The sequence below is a fragment of the Myodes glareolus genome, chromosome 11 (assembly GCF_982192425.1).
Source record: "Myodes glareolus chromosome 11, mMyoGla1.1, whole genome shotgun sequence".
In the NCBI taxonomy this organism is placed as follows: Eukaryota; Metazoa; Chordata; class Mammalia; order Rodentia; family Cricetidae; genus Myodes; species Myodes glareolus.
Window position 1 is genome coordinate 24,003,802 of NC_142036.1, and position 18,975 is coordinate 24,022,776.

General features: G+C 49.3%; 1 protein-coding gene across 5 annotated transcripts in view; it reads left to right on the forward strand.

The window, feature by feature from the left end:
- Window positions 1–15,784, forward strand: part of Prima1 (proline rich membrane anchor 1) — a 57,320-nt gene extending 41,536 nt beyond the window's left edge. For 2 of the 5 annotated variants that reach the window (XM_048449520.3, XM_048449521.3), the window contains exons 4-5: window positions 4,985–5,114; window positions 12,946–15,784. In XM_048449520.3, coding sequence (XP_048305477.1) covers window positions 4,985–5,114; window positions 12,946–13,048 — 233 coding nt within the window. In that variant the 3' untranslated portion in view covers window positions 13,049–15,784. The other 3 variants (XR_015004519.2, XR_015004520.2, XM_085697863.2) reach the window with 3 other exon arrangements.
- Window positions 15,785–18,975: the final 3,191 nt, after the last annotated feature.

Sequence of the window (18,975 nt, forward strand, 5' to 3'; positions counted from 1 at the left end):
GTGTAACCATGAACATGGATGTATAAGTGTGTCCGTGGCAGGAGTACCCAGTGATGCTGCTGAGTTATATGATATTTCTATTCTTGGGTTTCTGAGAAGCATCCATGCTGATTCCCATAGTGACTGCCCCCATTCACACTCCCAGCAACAGGATCTCCATGTTCTTCTTTCCCCAAATCCTCACTGGAATTTGCTGGTATTTGTTTTCTTGGTGATAGCCATTCAGATGGGTATGAGAAAGAATCTCAAAATGATTTTAATTTCCATTTCCTTGATAGTTCAGGATGTCGAGCACCTTTTCAAGTGTTTATTGGCCACTTGTGTTTCTTCGGAGAACTCTCTATTTAGCTCATGGGTTCATTTATTGATCGGGTAATTTGTCTATCTATTTTGTTTCGTTCTTTATGCAGTCTGGATAATAATCCCATCTGATGGGTAGTCGGTGAAGATTTTCAGCAGCATCTCTTTGCTCGGATGATTGTCTCCTTGCTGGGCAGAGATTTTTTTAATGCCACACGATCTCAACAGTCAGTTCTTGGAATGATTTCCTGGCCTCGGAGTCCCTTTCAGAAAGTCCTGGTCTGTGCCTACATCTTGAAACATCTTCCTCTAATGGCTTCAGAACTCTAGATCTTAAATTATTTAAGGACTACCGTCTTGTTGCCATTGTTTCATATATTTAGAATGTTCTGGATGTTTTAGGAGAGTCAGTCAAATCCACTCCTTTACCCCTCGTTGCCTGGAAGCAGAATTCCCAAAGCCTTTAACCATGGTGTCCAGGGCCTGGCCCAAATTGGGTATTCCCAGCCCTTTAACGTATTATGGGCTGACTAAAAAGAATGAGGCTCCCTTGACACAGCAGACTTGAGCCTGGGCCCCTTTCCAGTGCCCTCCTGGCTGCCTGTCCCATCATCTGCACAGGGTCAGAAGAGTTGACCGATATGTCAGTTTCACTGAGACTCAGGAAATGGTGACATGACCCCTGAGGTTTCATGACAGCTCCTGCCTTCTGTCATGTTCAAAGGGAGTGACAGAGACTGAGGCAGCTCTTTCCTGGTGCTTGACACTACCGTCTGGCCTCCTGCCTGTCACCCAGGATTACAACTCAGTGTGCAGGTTGCCCTTCCCTTGCCTATTGGCAGTCAGTGTGTGTGTCGCTTCTTTGGGAGATTGCCGGCTCCTCATGCAAGAAGATCAGGTCTTAGTCAGCTTTATAATCATCCCTGGGCAGCTGGCACCAGGTCTGGCAGAGGACAGCTTGTGTCTGATTCATCTCTGTACCCCCAGCTCCTAGCAGTGGGCACTGAGCATGCTCAATACATATCCAGAGGAATGCATGCATGAATGAGCACTATCAGAAAGCTGTCTCTCAATATGAGCCTCTAGCCTGCCCACATGGTGAGCATCTATGCTCTCTGGAGAGGTATTGAGGGAAACTGAGGCAGTAAGCAGGTTAGTGGACAGCTCCAAGATCTTGAGGTCCCTGTTCCAGCCCTCTCATAAGTTTCTCCAAGGTTTATTATCTTTCCTGAAATGATAGCGCCCAGGTTCCTTCTAGCTCCGGCATCCTCTAATCACTCAAACAAGGATAAATATGAATACCACCTTAGAATCTATCGCTGGCTTGGTGACCAAAATCCATGCTTCATGCCACCACGTCTCTTGAAATACCTCCTCTTCACAGACACAGTGTTTTTGCCTTGGGTTGTTGCCTTCCACAATACAGTGTTCATTGGCACCTACTGCGTCCCACGGGGTTTCAGACAGAAGGACACACAACCAGAGCCAGCTGTTTCCAGTACCAGTGTTTAGAATAAAGACCATAAAATGAAAAGTCTCACCCAGCTAGCAGAGTATGAGGAAAAGAGACCCTGCCAAATTCCAGACCGAGCTGTGCAACCTGTCATGTGGATGCAGTTTCTAAGGAGGGCCTTGCTGTCACCTTTGAGGGACAATCCAAACTTAGATGTATCTCTGTTAACACCTCTAGCTGAATCATTCACTCTGGTGACCAAAGAGAGCACCTTCCCTGACCCATGCTTCCAAATGCTCTGGGACATTCCAAGGTATAACCACTCTCTGAGACCACACACAGGAAGACTGCAGCTGCAACAGGCTGGGTAAATGACCCTGGGGATGTGCCCAGAGAAGTCAGAGCCTGGGGCAAAGCTGCAGAAGTAGAAAAATAGCTTTCTACTCCACAGAAAGGAGGAGCAAACCTCTGTGGGCGCTGGAGGCTGCAGCAGGGTGCTAAAGCTAAAGTCACCCTGGGAAGACTCAGCAGTGCTCCTAAAGGAGAAAATTTGGTGTAGTGATATTTTTATTTATGTTTGCCTGAAGATTAGAGGGCAAAACTAAGCCACTAGAGCCCAGGCAGTGGTGGCACACACCTTTAATCCCAGGATTTGGGAGACAGAGGCAGATGGAACTTTGTGAGTTCAAGGCCACCCTGGGCTACAAAAGATCAATGCAGAAGCAGATCCAGGTGTTGGTGGCTCATACCTTTAATCACAGTACTAGGGAGTCACACGCCTTTAGTCCCAGCACTGAAGGGGAATATAAGACGGGAGGAGACAGAGGCTCAGGGCTCAGGCTGCGGTCACCCAGCCTTGGTAGAGGTAAGACTTCGCCAATGGTTTGGTGTTTTGCTTTTCTGATTTTCAGCTTGAACCCCAATATCTGTTTGTTATTATTCAAGCTACAATTTGGAGTTTGATGCTATCAACAAAGTCATTGAATGAGCTCATGGGTGGAAGCATGACACCCAAGCATCCTGCTGGCTCTCCAGCACTATTCAGTGTCTGTGTGGTGACTGATTACCTAAGGCTGGCTCCTTCCAGCTGACAGAGCCTGGTGGTGTCCTCATCCAATATCTCTGGGTTTTCTGAAGATCTGTGGAGAACTGAAGTCCACTTGGGACTGTGTGTAGGTGGAGACCGCTTTTTCATTTCCCAGCTGCCCAGACCGGAAAAAAATCACACAAAAACTGCATTAATTACAACACTGTTTGGCCTATTCACTCAGGCTTCTTATTAACTAGCTCTTATATCTTAAAATAACCCATTTCTATTATTCTGTATATCACCATGGGGCTGTGGCTTACTGGATAAGTTTTTGGTGACTGTCTCCTTCGGCAGCTACATGGCATCTCTCTGACTCCGCCTACTCTCTATGTCTCTTCCAGGCTGTCTATATTCTGCCCTGCTATAGGCCGAAGCAGCTTCTTTATTAATCAATGGTAATAAAACATATTCACAACATACAGAGGGGAATACCCCACATCAACTGTGTGTTTGTTAATAGGCAGTCTGGATCCCCCAGGAGTCAGAGAATGTCGGGGACTGTGTGTTTGTTAATGGGCAGTCTGGATACCCTAGGAGTCTGAGAATGTCTTCCCGGATCCCAGGATGTGTTCACTCCCTTCTCTCTATTTCCATTTCTCCTTCTTGGTTCTGCCTGGGAGCATGCCAGAGCGTAAACATCTGGGAAAGAAGTCTAGGTGTTTGCTTATGATATTAATCATACACACACACTTTACCCAAGAGGAATATAAAACTGTCTATACAAAAAGTTTCTTCACAGGTGTTTGTTGTAGCTTTTCCTAGAGATCAAGAATCTACCAACAGCCTGGGAGCCCATTAGCAGGTAAATGGCCAAACAGTTGTAGCATAGGAACATGTGTGTGTGGCGCTGGGGGCAGATACCATCTACCAACAAAAAAGGGAGAACTGCTAAACTACATAGCTACCTGGGCGAATCCCCAACACTGCTAAATAAATAAAGCAAATGTAAAAGAAAACAAGAATTGCTTATCACATGATTTGGTTTATATGAATGCCAGCAACAAGCCAATCTTATCTATTATTTTAGCAATCATTAGGATGGTTGCCCCAGGTTAGGGATTACTGAGGAAGAGACTCAAGGATACCTTGAAATTATTGGGAATAATGGGTGTGGCTTCTCTGGTATAGACATCTGTCACAGCAGCCAGGTGGTCCATTGACAGGAGGGGAACCCCCGCCCCCACGTATCCCGATATCCTTGAAGCATCTTCAACTGGTTGCTGCCTCTTCAGAGCGCCTAGTACTGAGGGGGCAGAACTGGGGACATAGCTTTGACTCTTGTGCAAATCTTCGCATATACTGATGACTGGTGTAGCACTCCTCTCCTCCCTCACCTTCCCTCTGTTCTCTGCCTCTCTCCCCTCCCATCCCTCACCCCTTTTGTAATACTCAGGGCTTTCTTTTCTCTGTCCTGTCTGGTTCTTCCCAGGTCTCTGGGATGGAGCTGGGCTGTCTCTTTGCTTTACTCCCAGGGAAGCAAACAGTCTCTCGAGGCCTGTATTCCAATGAGCACCAACACTGCCCAGACCCACAGGTTTACCTAAGGATTGCTCTGGGAGAGGGTGGGGACCAGAGGGGTCTCAAGCTGCGATGGTCACACACCTTCCCATGTTCTGGCCCCATCCCTGCACAGTGAGAATGTTACTGGTAGCCTCACCGGGGCCCGATCCAGGCAGGAAGAGTGAGCCTCTCACAAGAAACTCAGTTCAGAAGCACATCCAGGGGCCAGCCTCCCTCCTTTCTCCTCCTAAGTCCCCTGCGAGCCCGCCGCCCCACCCCCAACCACAGACACACCGGATTTAATGCCTCGACTGAGAGAATGAGATGTTCTGTTATTTTTCATGGGAAATTAAACCCGACCCTGCTGTCAGTTAGCTCATGCCTGGGAGGATAGAGGCCTGCTTAGCCAGGCGCTCAAGCCCGGGCTCTGAGCTTGCCAAGGCGCGATGGAGGCACTGACTGGGGGAGGGGCTGGCTGGGGGCCAAGCATGATGTCACCTGCTGAGGTGGGGGCAGGGAAAGCAGGAGAGGTCAGAGGGCCTTCCTCAGGGTGATGGATGGCCGTGAGGGCCGCTCCCTCGCCAACCTCTCACAGACCCACCTCACTCACTCAGAGAAACTCAGACTCCAGTGTCTTCCAGCTCCCAACTCTACCTCGTGCCCCGCGGAGGACAGCTGGTGGTCGGGGCTGGTGATCATCATCGCTGTGGTCTGTGCCTCCCTGGTGTTTCTGACTGTGCTGGTCATCATTTGCTACAAAGCCATAAAGAGGTGAGTGTCCGGCCACAGCGTCCAGGTGGAGCCCCCTCAGGGAGCCCAGCTCGGCTGGGATGTCTTCAGCTGCCTGGCCACCATTGTAAATGATAGATGGTCACACCAGTCAGGAGCCGGAAGGACAGGCAGGGGACGCCCTTCATCCTGACCCATTTAATGCTTGTCATGAGTTTGTTGTAGTGGCTACGGTGATTTCCCTCTTTGTTCTTCTAGCTTTAACATTTTAGAGGTGATCTCAGACATACCTTCGCAGCGTTAGGAAGTTTGATTCTGTAAGCTACACGTCTATTTCAGCCTGATACAAAAACCATGCAAGGCCATTGCCAAACACCGAAAGGGTAGCAGTCATTAATAATATTTTGGAGAAAGGGATTTTCTTCCTTAATCCCCGTGCTCCAGAAGTTACTTCTATAGTATTATTACTAGAATAATTGTTAACATCTAAAATACTTAATTTTTCCATCTGAACCCAATGTTCTGTGTAATTTCATTTCAATAATTCAAAACCAAAAAGAATGACAAAGGAACACTTAAAATGAGGGTGTGGTCAGGTACACAGGCCTCAAACGGGGACACCTGGGCAGAAGAGGGAGCACAGGAAATAGAGCTACACAGACCTGGGCGCGCGCATTCTGGGCCTGAGCTTTTTTATTGCCAGCCCTCAAGCCACAGGCTGGCCTTCACAAATGGTATCAACACCGAGTGCTCAGGAACTAGACTACTGGAATTTCCAGGCTAGGCTTCTGTGCACCTCTTCTCTGTGTCCTTGGTCCGTCTCCTCCCATCCTTCCCAATTTGCTGTATTTTTCAATTTAAGAAACTGAGTCTCCAAGGAGCTAGGAAGCTGCCTTGGTATCAGAATTTGAATCCAGAATTGTTTGGTGCCAAAGCTCACCTCCCGCCATGTTGGGGCGCTCAACTAAAGTTTTGTATTGATGATGAGACCCCACACGCCTGCCTGCCTTTCTGTGAAGTTGAAAAGAGGGACTGCTGGATTTGATGTCTGTGCTCTGCTGGGTCAGAAGGACAAACAGATAGAGGAACTCAGAGGCCCTGAGACCCAGTAACTCTGGGTACAGATCTTGCTTTGGACACCAAAATGGGTGGAGTCCCCACTACTAAACTGTTTTTGAGAATACCTGCTATGTGCTGGCTCCATTAACAGAGACAGGTAGTGTTTGCAAACAGTAAAGATTATTTTGTCATAAACTATTCACCTGACCCCCAGGCAAGAGGACTGATGGTCCCCAGGCCAGGGGAGAGCTGCCTATTGTAGGTACTCAGAGGAGCCATGATGAATGCCATTTTTTTCTCTTTCTTTCTTTCTTCCTTCCTTCCTTCCTTTCTTTCTTTCTTTCTTCCTTCCTTCCTTCCTTCCTTTCTTTCTTTCTTTCTAAAAAAGAAAACAAACTGTATTTTTATTTTACATACCAATCCCAGTTCCCATTCCCTTCCCACTTCCCCTTCCCTCCACCTATCTCTCCACCCCACCTCATCCACCACTCCTCAGAGAGGGTAAAGCACATTACTTTGGGGAAGGTCCAAGGCCCTCCCTACTATATCTAGACTGAGGAAGATATCTATCCAAAAAGAATAGGTTCCAAAAAGGCCAGTGCAAGCAGTAGGGATAAATCCTGGTGCCACTGCCAGTGGCCCCGCAGTCTTCCCCAGTCATACAACTGTCACCCACATTCAGAGGGTCTAGTTTGGACCTATGCTGTTTCCTTCCCTGTCCGGCTAGAGTCAGTGAGCTCCCATTGTTCAGGTAAACTTTTTCAGTGGGTGTTCCCATCATAGTCTTGACCTCTTTGCTCATATTCTCACTCCTCCCACTCTTTAACTGAACTTTGGGAGCTCAGTCCAGTGCTCCAATGCAATGTCTCCACCTCCCTTTTCATCTGTTGCTAGATGAAGGTTCTATGATAATATTTAAGATATTCATCAGTCATTCAACAGGACAAGGCCATTTCAGGCACCCTCTCCTCTATTGCTTAGGGTCTTAGCTGGGGTCATCCCTGTGGATTTCTGGGAATTTCTTTAGTGCCAAGTTTCTTGCTAGCCCCATAAGGGCGCCCTCAATCAAAATATCTCTTTCCTTGCTTTCATCTCTGTCCTTCCTCCATCTCGACTATCCCATTCCCTCAAGTTCTCCTCCTCCTTCCTCTTCTCCCCTCATCTCCCCTTTCTGCCCTCTCTACTCCCACCACCCCCATACTCCCAATTTTGTCAGGCAATCTTGTCTGTTTCCCCTTTCCAGATAGATCTATGTATGTTTTTCTTAAGGTTCACCTTGTTAACTTAGCTTCTCTAGGATCACAAACCATAGGCTCAATATCCTTTGTTCTACAGTTAGTACCCATTTAAGAGTGAGTACATACCATGTTCAATTTTCTAGGTCTCGGTTACCTCACTCAGGATGTTTTTTTTTCTAGTTCCATCCATTTGCATGCAAATTTCAACATGTAGAAGAATGAACATAGATCCATATCTATCCCCATGCACAAAACTCAAGTCCAAATGGATCAAAGACTTCAATATAAATCTGACCACACTGAACCCGACAGAAGAGAAAGTGGGAAGTAGCCTTCAATACATGGGCACAGGAGACCACTTCCTACGTATAACCCTAATAGAACAGACAATAAGAGCAACAATGAATAAATGAGACCTCCTGAAACTGAGAAGCTTCTGTAAAGCAAAAGACACAGGTAATAAGACAAAAAGACAGCCTACTGAATGGGAGAAGATCTTCACCAACCCCACATCAGACAAAGGACTGATATCCAAAATGTATAAAGAACTTACAAAATTAGACATCAAAATTCCAAATAACCCAGTTAAAAAATGGGGTACAGAACCAAACAGAGACTTCTCAACAAAAGAATCTCAAATGGCTGAAAGACACTTAAGGAAATGTTCAACATCCTTAGCTATCAGGGGAATGCAAATCAAAACAACTCTGAGATACCATCTTATACCAGTCAGAATAGCTAAGATCAAAAACACCAATGATGGCTTAAGACAGAGAGAATGTGGAGTAAGGGGAATACTCCTCCATTGCTGGTGGGAGTATAAACTTGTATAATCACTTGGAAAATCAGTATGACGGTTTCTCAGAAAATTAAGAATCCAATTACCTCAGGGCCCAGCAATTCCACTCTTGGGCATATACCCAAAAGATGCTCATTCATACTACAAGGACATTTGTTCAACTATATTCATAGCAGCATTATTTGAATAGCCTGGAGACAACCTAGATGCCCCTCAACTGAAGAATGGATAAAGAAAATGTGGCACATGTACACATTAGAGTACTACTCAGCGGTAAAAAATGACGAATGCCAATTCTAACTGACCGTAGTTGAGCCTTGAGCCTGTGGGGCTTTCAGAATCTGGCATGTGTACCTTCACTGTGTACCTTGGGATGGTGATACAGATACCACCCTTGGTGGAGTCATGGGGGTGACTTTTTTCTGGTTGACAAGTCCACTATTCAATATGATTAAACTTGTCTTGTCCTCCTGTCCCAGTGGGTTGGAGCCCCTGTGTCTCATACACAGCTTTAGGGCTTGGGTCTTGACATGTTCAACTCTCCCCTCTTCACCATCTTGACAGTCTGGTTACTTCCCCAAATTATAGGTTCAGTAGATACATATGTTTTTGAAACAGATTCTCATAATGTAGCTCAGGCTGGCCTCAAGTCCTCAGTCCTCCTGCCTCAGCCTCCTGTGTATACAGGGGGGCCAAGCCAGGAAGGACTTCTGGAAATACAAGACAGGCCTTCCTGGGCTGTCCAAGGTCACCTTGGGAACCAGTCCTCAAAACGAGCAGAGGTCTTGTGTGTGCCGAGTGCCAGAGTGAAAAGTATAGGGGCTGTTTCTGAGGACATGCTTATGTTTTTTGTACTGTGCCTCACTATTCCACTTGATAGAGCCTTGGAAAAGCAGGTGCCAAAAACCCTCAGTGGGTCAGATGCCATGTGGGGCCACCTTTGCCCTCAGCCCCCCTCACACACACAAACAATATCCACCCTCATCACCATGTGGCATTCCAGGGGTTTGCAGAGCACCCAGGGAGCCTGAGATACCATGGAAGGTCCCTCTCTAGCTCCATGTGCGGCCTGGGAGAACTTCCTCCAGCGTTCATGCTGGGAAGCGCTCCTTGCAGATCCTCGCCTGCAGTGCTCCGAGGAGAAGGAGAGTCCCAGCCTGGGAAGGACCCTCCCCTGGAGCCTTCCCTGTCCACCAGGGCCCTTTCTGCTCCCCTCTCTGAGCACACACAACGTCTCCCAGAGCCAACCCAAATAGCCAAAGGACAATGCGAGTAGGCTCATAGGCCACATCTCAGCCTCGGCCTCACCAGGTGTGGAAAGAGAGGTGCCCATGCACATCTGCTTCTCCTAGTGACACCTTGGTGGTTGGGGAAGCTTCTGGCTTCGAACTCAAGGTTGGGAACATCTGTACTCTATAGAGGAGGGCTCCTGCTGGGCCGTTGTAGGGTGTGTGTGTGTGTGTGTGTGTGTGTGTGTGTGTGTGTGTGTCTGTGTCTGTGCAGGGTTGACTGAGGATGACAGTGTTATCTCATTGCCAGCAGAGCCCTAGAACCCAGGCAGAGACCCCAGTGGAGGCAGAGGCCCTTCTGGGCTCTGCAGCTGGAGCCCAACACATGATGTTTTCAATGGAGATCAGGAGCATCTAATAGATGGGGACAGAAGATCTCCAAACAGGAAGGCCGTGCCCCCATCCCTTCTACCCAGAAGCCAGGGCACATGGAGATGCTCACGCCCCTTCCTTTTGGTTTTAGGAACCAGGCCATTTAAAGGCGTTCTCTGTGGCCTCTGCCTGGCTTAGTGGAACCAGTCCAGTTTGGCCCACAGATTGGAGGATCAGAAGTCCTTGCAATGTCTGCTAGCTCTTCCAGAGCCTCAGAAGGTGCATGCTAAGTAGGAAGTCTGGGCAGACTAGAGTACGGTACGATGGCCACTACTGGCCAGCCAAGCAGCTCCCATGACACCTCTCTGCCAGCAGTGCTGAGTCCTAACACTCACAGAGCACTTACTGTATGCTACTCATTCACATGCTTGATCTGCACTAATGTGTTTAACCCTTCCAACAAACCTATGAAGGGGATGCCGTTGTTGTACCCATTTTAGAGATGTGGAAACTGAGGCTCAGAGAAGTTGCCTAGATTGCCTGAGTTCACACAGGTAAAGAGTGGTAGAAAGCTGAGGTTCTTGAAGATGTGGCCTTGGCCCCTTAACATGGGGTCATTTCTGCTTTCTCTGGTACCAGTGAAGCCCAGAAGGCTTTGGGAACAGTTAGGACAGAGTATGGGAAGCAGAGCCGAGAGGGGCTTGGCTCTAGTGCCAGGAGGTGGACAGGCTAAGTCTATTAATATTGAGGACCTTTTATGAGGCCATGACCACAAGCTGACATCTGGGAGCTCTTAGGCCCCACAAAGTGGGCCATCTTGGATTAAAGCTAGGCAAGACAGACTTCTTGGAAAACTCAATATGACTTTGAAAGCTCTCTGGGAGGAGGGCTCAGGAGGCTTTCCCAGCAGCTAGAGCACAGAGCCCATTCTTAAAAGAATGCCTGGGGAGATGCTGACCTAAGGGGCCAGTCAAGGATGATAGTCCCGGTCCCACTGCAATGCAGTCAAAGCTGTCACTCTCAGCCTCAGTTTCCCTCCCACGAAATGACTGTCTTACCTCCAGTCTAGCTTCTTCGGGAGGCCCTAAGGAGGGACAAGATTTTCTCTACCTGAGTGGGCTCTATACAAAGGATGGCACAGCAGGAGAGGAAGTCTGGATTTGATCTTGCCTTCCCAAAAGCCACAGTGCCTAGGCTCAGCCACCTGGAGTGGTTTCCTCTGTGAACAACTTCCACTACAAGAAAGGAGACCGTGCAGGCTTGACCTTAGTGTAGCTTGTGAGAGGTCCCGGTTGTCTCGTGACTCCACTGATCATCCCCTGCCTCCCCACACTGCTGAGCCTTCAGAGTCCATGCAGCGATCTTTGAGCCAGTCACAAAATACCGTGCCTGCTCGTCCTGTCTTTGGGGAGGCTCTGGGGGTGCTTGAGAAGACAGAAGCAACCAATCCTTGAGCTTACTTTTGAATATGACTGTAAATGTCTAGTTTGGAGACTACTTAGCATGAGCCATTTGTCCAGGTACCTCTGGGGACATAGGAGGGGCCTGAGCTATGTGCTGCTCGGACCATCTTCACCCAAGAGACAGCAGTACAGTGGTGTGAAACACAGGTTGTACAGCCCAGCCCAAGAGGTTGTAGATACTCAGGGTGGAGCCATTAGATACCCCCTGAGTGACTCAGAGAGGAAAGAGGACTTCAGCCAGGTGGGGAAATAGCACTGTGAGTTTACACTCTCAGCAAGTGGGCTAGGCCCTTTCCAGTGCCTCCCTCCTAGCCTTCCTGATCCCTGTGCACGTAACAGGAATGGATCCTGGGTTCGGTGGTCTCTGAAATGAGCTTCAGATGGTTCAGTGAAAACTGCTAAGAACCCCTGCTGTGTACTAGCTCAACTTGGGAATTCTTCATTGTCAGCACCACAACCATCACCACAATCATTGTCACCACCACTATCAACACGACTGTGACCACTGCTATTATACCCCACCATCACTACTTCCATCTGCCCCACCGTGATTACTACCACAACTATCACCTCTATCATCACTTCCACCATCACCACCAGCATCTCCTCCTCCTCCATCATCACTATAATCATCAGCACCACCTCTTCCTCCATCACCATCAGTATCACCATCACCACCACCTCCTCCTCCATCACCGTCACTATCAACACCACCACCATCATCACTATCATCATCACCACCTCCTCCACCATCCACCATCACCACCAGCATCTCCTCCTCCTCCATCATCACTATAATCACCACCACCACCTCCTCCTCCATCACCATCAGTATCACCATCACCACCACCTCCTCCTCCATCATCATCATCACCACCATCATCACTATCATCACCATCACCACCACCTCCTCCTCCATCATCATCACTATCATCACCATCACCACCACCTCCTCCTCCATTATCACCAATACCACCACCTCCTCCTCCATTATCACCATCACCACCACCTCCTCTACCATCACCATCACTATCATCACCACCACCATCATCACTATCATCACCATCACCGCCAGCATCTCCATCATCACCACTGGAACTATCCCCACCACCACCTCTACCATCACCACCTTCTTCACAGTATCACTGCTACCATAACCTCCAAAATCCCACCACCTCCTTCACCATTGTTGTCACAACAGCCATCAGCAACATCTCCTCTACCATCTGCAACCACCACCACCATCCCTTCTGCCACCACTAACTTTGCTAACACCTCCTCTACCACCGTTATCGTCACCAGCAGAATCACCTGTACCGTCACTCCCGTCACCAGTCAGCATGACTAATGCCACCCACCACCCTGACCATTGGTTCATCACATCTACCATTATTTTGAACACACAGAGGCAGGGTGCAAAATCCAACTACTAATGCCGCTCCTTGTGAACCAGCTGCTCCCAAAGGGATCAATCAGAGCTTGGTTATACTAGGCTGACCACACATTTTGGTCCCAATTCAGACTTGTCCCTGTCCCCTCTTTCCTTATCAATAGACCCTGGTGTGCATGCTAAATTATATGGTCATCCTAGCTAAGACTCTACTTGGCTTCTGATTGACCCCACAGGCTGCTAACCTGGACTCCGACTCAGAGGTCGCACCATCACAGATGCTGCCCCTAACAATGTCCTTGTTCCCCTCCCTCCCTCTCTAGGAAACCACTGAGAAAAGATGAAAACGGCACCAGTGTCGCGGAATATCCCATGAGCTCGTCCCAGAGTAGCAAAGGGGTGGACGCGAACACTGCGGTGGTGTGAATCTGCAGGCTCTGCACCCAGTGGCTGGAAGGGCACCTTGGTGGCACTGGTGGACATGGGGTGACCCTGGGCCTGTCCATGACTTCATGCTTTACAGGCCTCGGGCCTCCTGAAAGAGAAAGCATTCCCTTCCCAGGGTAGCCCTGGTCAACTTCCGGGGTGCAGCACAGACACCAGGCTTGAGCCAGGCTCCTTGCATGTGGCCCCTGAGCGTCAGCACCACCCGGGGCTCTCCATACCCTCCTTCTTGTCTCGGGCACATCGACTGTCACCCAGTTGCTACTAAAAGCACGTACTCCGGTGAAAGTCGAGGGTCTGTCTGTCTTCCTGGGGCAGAAAGACACCCCTCTTTAGCCAGAAGAAAGGTGATTCAGGGATTGCTCCCATTCTGGAAGCTTCCTCTCATCCAGGAAGCCCTCCTACTTCTCTGTGGACATTCTAACAAAAGCCATCACACAGCCATGAGACAAATGTCCCCTTCCAAAGGTGCTTCCCACACATCTGTCCACAACTGTACCTGCCATGGTCTTCCACCTCCAGAGCCTGCGCCACCCTCCCGTGCCCACCCACAGCCTCACAGCCTAGCCTGCAGCTCCTGGTTGCATGCCTGCTTCGGGAAGCGGTAGGCCCAGCCTGCCTAGTCCCCTGGGAGTGGATTCAGTGTCTCCCAGAAGCCCAGACTGAGAGTGTCCCAAGAAAGTCAGGGGTTCCCTTTGCACCTGCTCTGACACCCCACACCTGGCTCTTCAGGAAGCATCAGTGTGAGCCAGGCTCTGCCTCAGTGGTCAGAGGTTACAGCTTGTGCCAAAACCATGTGGGCACTCTGTGCCAGGCCAAATGTTGGTCTGGTACAATGTGCCTCCCTTACCCCCAACAGTCCCTAAAACCTAAATTTGGTACTCAGAAAACTCCCAGGAGAAGGTGGTGTTCTTTGTCTCCAAGAAGTGGCTTTCTGTGGGCCAGGGCTCCTTTCTGTGGGAGTGAGGGAGAGTGGTGAGGAGCCATCTAGCCTTGGTAACCCTCTGCCCACAGGTTTGTTTCCCTGGAGGCCACCCACACGGTGAAGTCAACATCCCTTGCCTAGAAGGAAGCTGGCCTACTAGAGGGCAACGCCCCCAGAGTATAGAGACTTAGTTGAGTTCATTAGCCTCCTCCTCACCCAACAGAGATCTTCTCTGGTGGGTGTTTGTGCCACATGATAATTTCAAAGCCAGGTAAAACTGAGGGACAAGAAAAATCAGTCCCATGTGGATAGGCGCCCGGAAGCTGCCACTACCCTGCTCCTGAGTCGATCGGCAGGTGCAGGCTAAGGGGAGGTCCGGGCCATGCCTCCTGACATGGCATTTGCCCTCCTTTGCTTGAGGGCATGGTTTGGGATTGGGTTTGAATTTCCCCTTCACAGCATACCTTGACTCTGGTGTGGGGTTGCCAAGAACTGTGGGACCGCCCTCACCTCACCCAGGGAGACACCTGGCAGTCCTCTTTGGATGTGGTTCCAAGTGACGAAGAAGCCAGAGGAAATGGATCAAGGACAGGCAAACAGGAGTGAGAAGCCTGGCAGGCTCCACCGGAGTACCCTGTCTCTTACCCTTTCTCTCTCTCTCTCTCTCTCTCTCTCTCTCTCTCTCTCTCTCTCGCACCCACACACACCGTCACCTTGATCTAAACTGAGAATTGGGCCACAGTCTCCTGGCACCCGTGCCTGCAGCCGACACTGGACAGACAGGAGGACTGTTCTATTTGTAAACACACACACTCTGGAGCCTCACGGGAGAGAGCATAACACACCCACTCGGGACACCTGTGGCTGGAGGGGAGCTCTCTGCCAGGGGACATGAAGGACTGAGCAGACCCTGAGATTTCCATGCACCCACATCCTGACCTTGGCTGAAACCTAGCAAGCCCACAGTGTGTGTACTATTAGCCAGCAGGGACCAAGGCTGAGTTTTCACTGTTCTTGGCTAGTGTGCATGTAAACTCTCTCGAGTGGGCTTGTATAACCTCACTTCACAGTTAGGGGAAGGCAAAGGAAGGGCCTAGGTTTTACAAGGGTGTCCCTAGAGAACAGCATCCCCGAGCCCAGGACAGGCCGTTTAGAGGGTGCATCTCTCATCACAAGAGAAGCCACCAGGTTTTTAACCCACGCAGCTGAAACGTGATCCTGTCGACCGAGAGCGTGGGCTTAGAGCATCATTTCACAGGGCCCTACAGCAACGCCACTAAGACCCTGTCCGTCAAGCAGCCTGAATGCAGAAGTCAGGTGACGTGTCCATGCCCAGCTGTTTCCCCAGATGCTTTCCACTGTGGTCAAGTCGTGTCAGAACTCAGCGGCATTTAGGTTCTCCCAGTTACCAGGTGTTTCTACAAGCCTTCTAGAGGACGTGTGGATGGAAGAATAGTAGATGTAAAAAATAGGAATATTATATATAGTTATATATATATTTAAAGAGATATCTATCTATACAAATATATATATATATAAATACTGTACTCCAATCTGTACAAATATGACCTAAACAGCCTAGGTAGTGTGAGATCTGCATTGCATGAATGTAAATACCTTGAACTCTGAACTCTGAACTTTGCCTTCTTAGCAATGCGTGTGTATGGGAGGTGACTGTGCCGCTGGTGTTCTGTCTTGGTGGGCAGACGCTCACATCAAGACTCAGTAGCCCCTTCCTTGCAAGGAAGGAATCATTGAGATTTTTTTATTGTCAATAAAAATATACTTATAAATATGGTTGTCACTGTTGTCTGTGGTGGGTGCCCTGAACATGCATGAGAAGGAGCAGGCATATTGATGTGACCCCACGGAAGCCTGGGCACTATGAAGGTATTTCATTTCTATTGGTAATCCTAAAGTCACAGAAATAAGTTTTTATTTATTTCATTTTTGAAGATTTATTTGGTGTGTGTGTGTGGGTGTGGGTGTGTGTGTGTGTGTATGCCATGTGTGTGCCATGTGTGTGCCTGGTGCCTTTGGAGGCCTGAAGATCCCCTGGACCTGAGGTTATAGATGGTTGTGAACTACCTGGTGTGGATGCTGAGACCAAACCTGCATCCTTTATAAGAGCAGCAAGTGCTTTTAAAGCAGCGTCATCTCTCCAGCCCCAAGGCTTGATTTCTTTTTTTGGTGGGAGGAGAAAGGGTTTATTTCATCTGACAGCTTTTGTGGTCCATTATGAAAGGAAGCCAGGGCGTGAAATGGAATAGAGACTGGGGAGGAATGCTGCTTATTGGTCTGCTCAGCCTGCTTTCTTATACAAACCAGGGACATGTTCCCAGGGGCAACCTTGTCCATGGTATGCTGGGTTCTCCCGCATCAATCTATAACCAGAAAAAAAAATGGGGGCTAGAGAGACAGCATAGAAATTAAGAGCACTTGCTGCTCTCGTAGAGACCTGGGTTCGGTTCCCAGCACCTACATAACAGCTCATAACTGTCTATAGCTTCATTCCAGGGGATCTTCTGGCCTCCACAGACATTGTAGGTGCATGGTGTACATACATAAATGCAGGCAAAACACTACACACATAAAATAAAAAATAAATAAAATATTTTTAAAAATGACAATGTGCCACAGAATTTCCCATAAATCTGCTGGAGGTGGTAGCCAATTGAGATTCCCTTTCCCCGGAGACTCTAGCTTGTATCAAGTTGACAAAGAAACTACCCAGCACAAAAGTCTATTTTCTTTCCTCCATGAGGACATGAATGTCCCAGATATGGGACTAACTCACTGTTTCTAGAACATCATCAGCAAAGTTGTGGGTTGATCAGATCATACCATGTCCAGGGGATGGGTTTTTAAATGTGCATGACAAAAATTGGAGAGAGAAAGGAGTGGGGGTATAGGACTGGTGGTCCCTTGAGACACAAAGCTGATTCAGGGTCAGTGTGTGGGAACATCTGGAAGCAGATGTTATGGGAGACTGGCAAGAACAGGCAGCAGGTCTCCAGGGCCCAAGATTCTAAGCAAGGCTTGTATTTCTAAGACCAGTCCTGTCCCTCGTCCTCTCACCCCTACCTCCATCTAAACTGAGGCTGGCACCACGAACCTTTCCAATGTGCCTGGGTGGAACCAGTTCAGATGCAGGTCTTCCAAGACTCACACCGGGGAGGCTCCAGGAACGTGATCTGACTATGCTGTGGGCATCCAGGCATGGAGAATCTTCTGGACATGCTGGAGAAGGAGTGAGGTTGGACCTGTAGCCAGCATCCTAGCACATCCATCCCTGCCTGGACACCAGTATCCAATTCCCTGGCCTGACATCTGCTCCAGCAGAGGGGCCTCAGGAAGAGCAGGGCTTCCTCAGATTGTCCTGAGCCTAGAGGCAGTATAGCAGGAGACACAGAGCTTTATATAAATCCAGACCCCACCAGGGAAACTTCTCCAAGCTTTCATCTTTTCGTGGATGAGTGGAGCCCTTGCGCATGTGCCGTGAGGGGAGAGAATGCCACTATCCTCATCTTTAGGGTAAAAAGATAGATCTGAGAAGGGACTCGATGGTCGCTTACACAGAGACCAGCGAACAAGGATGTGGCTGGGTTTGGAACCTAGACCTTCAGCACTGACCTCTGCTAATGGTCAATCTAACATAGACCTAACATAGACCATCTCCCCATCACTGAGTCACTCCTGCATCTCTCTACTCCCATAAGGCTCCCAATCTTCAGTGACTTCAGTAAGGGGGTACAAAAGAGCCCTCCTTGTCCTGAACTGGGGTTGGGTGGTTCCCAGATGGCTCCCAGGCTAGGAGGTTGTCAGCTTAGGATGAGTTTGGACAAGGATCAGCATTTTAGGCACCAGGAAAATGAGAGGAGCTGTGGAGATCCCTGCTGAGCTAGAGATATTTTTCTCAATATATATCTCATTGATATATATTCCCAGTATCACTGGAGCCTGATAAACTGCCAGCTATGGGAACTCCTGTTTCCAAGCACGCACACAGTGTAAAAGCAATCGTTACAGTTACTATCAATATCACAGTCAATAAAAGCACCCAGGCCACCCAGGCTTTTTACTTGGCCCCACTACCTTAGTAGAAACACTTCCAGCTTCACACAAATTCCTGTGCACCCCAGCCACAATCCTGGGACCAGAAGAGGACAAGGCAGAGAGTAGCAGCCTGTATATAAGGTTCTGTCCTTTTGTGCCCAGGAATAGGGCTCCAAGGCCAGACTGGGAGAGTGAAGAGGGGTCGGCCACCAGCAGAGAGCAGCGGCACCAGACTCTCCAGCCCAGCTCTCTTCTCTGGGGTCTTCCTTGCTGATTTCAGCTCCAGTGACCAGCACAGTACACTGCCCTCTTCAGTCCGACAGCAGCATGTCCTGTGAGAGTGACCCACCTGCGACCAGTGAGCACAAGACACAGTGGCACCCCAGTGTACCTGGTCTGGCAGCTGGAGAAGAGGCAGAAAGCCAGCCTTAGGCCCGTGGGAACACTGGCAGCAAGCCACTCTTTCTTCCTCCTTCCTTCCCTAAACACACTGTGGGGCACCTGGAAATCGGTCTTGCCCCGTGGCTGCAGCCTGGCTTGCCCCGTGGCTGCAGCCCAGCTGGTCCCCTTACCATAGGCCACCCTGCCCAACTAGTGCCACAGCCCAATCCAAAACTCAGGTCACACAGGGCCTCTGACAGTTCCCTAAATGGGTCACCTGCAATGCTGTGTCTGTCCCAACAGTCAGTCAGGCCCCACCCCTCTCTTCCATATTGGGGTGGGGCACTTTCCAAGCCATGCCCCCCCCTTATCACTGGGGTCCCTGAACAGGTGTCATCCTGCTGCCTCTCTCTTCCTTCTCTCCCCTGAGAAAGGGACTCTGCCACCACCCAGGCGCCATGCTGAACACAGGCCTAGCTTTCCTCCAATCCATCCATTGGCTACTGTGCCTCCTTCCCTGGCCCTGCTCCCCACTCCTGCCCCCACC